Below are 333 nucleotides of genomic sequence, written 5' to 3'. Positions count from 1 at the left end.
GGGCAATAAAAACAGACGAAGAAGACAAAACCTTTCAAGAGCCTCACCCCCAACACAGTAGATGAGCCCATCCGTTGTGCCGATACCCAGGCAAGACCGCTTCGTGCCCATGGCTGTAATATTAAGCCACTTGTTGAGGCCAGGGTTGTACATCTCAGCTGAGGACAGGTCACACGCTCCGTCGTAACCGCCCATAACGTACAGATAGCGGCCGAGAGAGGTGACACCCGCGCGGGACCTGGAGGAGGGGAGGTTCTATGTCTAAAGTTTCTTATTTGCAACTGACTATTCTCTGTGAGTGATGTATGGGGATGTTGGTATCTTGACAAGCAT

The 333-nt window shown here is 51.4% G+C and overlaps 1 protein-coding gene across 1 annotated transcript in view; it reads right to left on the bottom strand.

Moving 5' to 3' along the window:
* LOC119586729 (kelch-like protein 17) overlaps nt 1-333 on the bottom strand; it is a gene marked incomplete at its 5' end in the record, with an annotated part of 43,007 nt that overhangs the window by 5,580 nt on the left and 37,094 nt on the right. The window contains 1 exon segment of the mRNA XM_037935457.1: nt 48-238. Coding sequence (XP_037791385.1) covers nt 48-238 — 191 coding nt within the window.

The sequence above is a fragment of the Penaeus monodon genome, chromosome 21 (assembly GCF_015228065.2).
Source record: "Penaeus monodon isolate SGIC_2016 chromosome 21, NSTDA_Pmon_1, whole genome shotgun sequence".
NCBI classification, from domain to species: domain Eukaryota; kingdom Metazoa; phylum Arthropoda; class Malacostraca; order Decapoda; family Penaeidae; genus Penaeus; species Penaeus monodon.
Note: the sequence above shows the minus strand (reverse complement) of the source record. Positions and strands in the feature narration are given on the sequence as shown.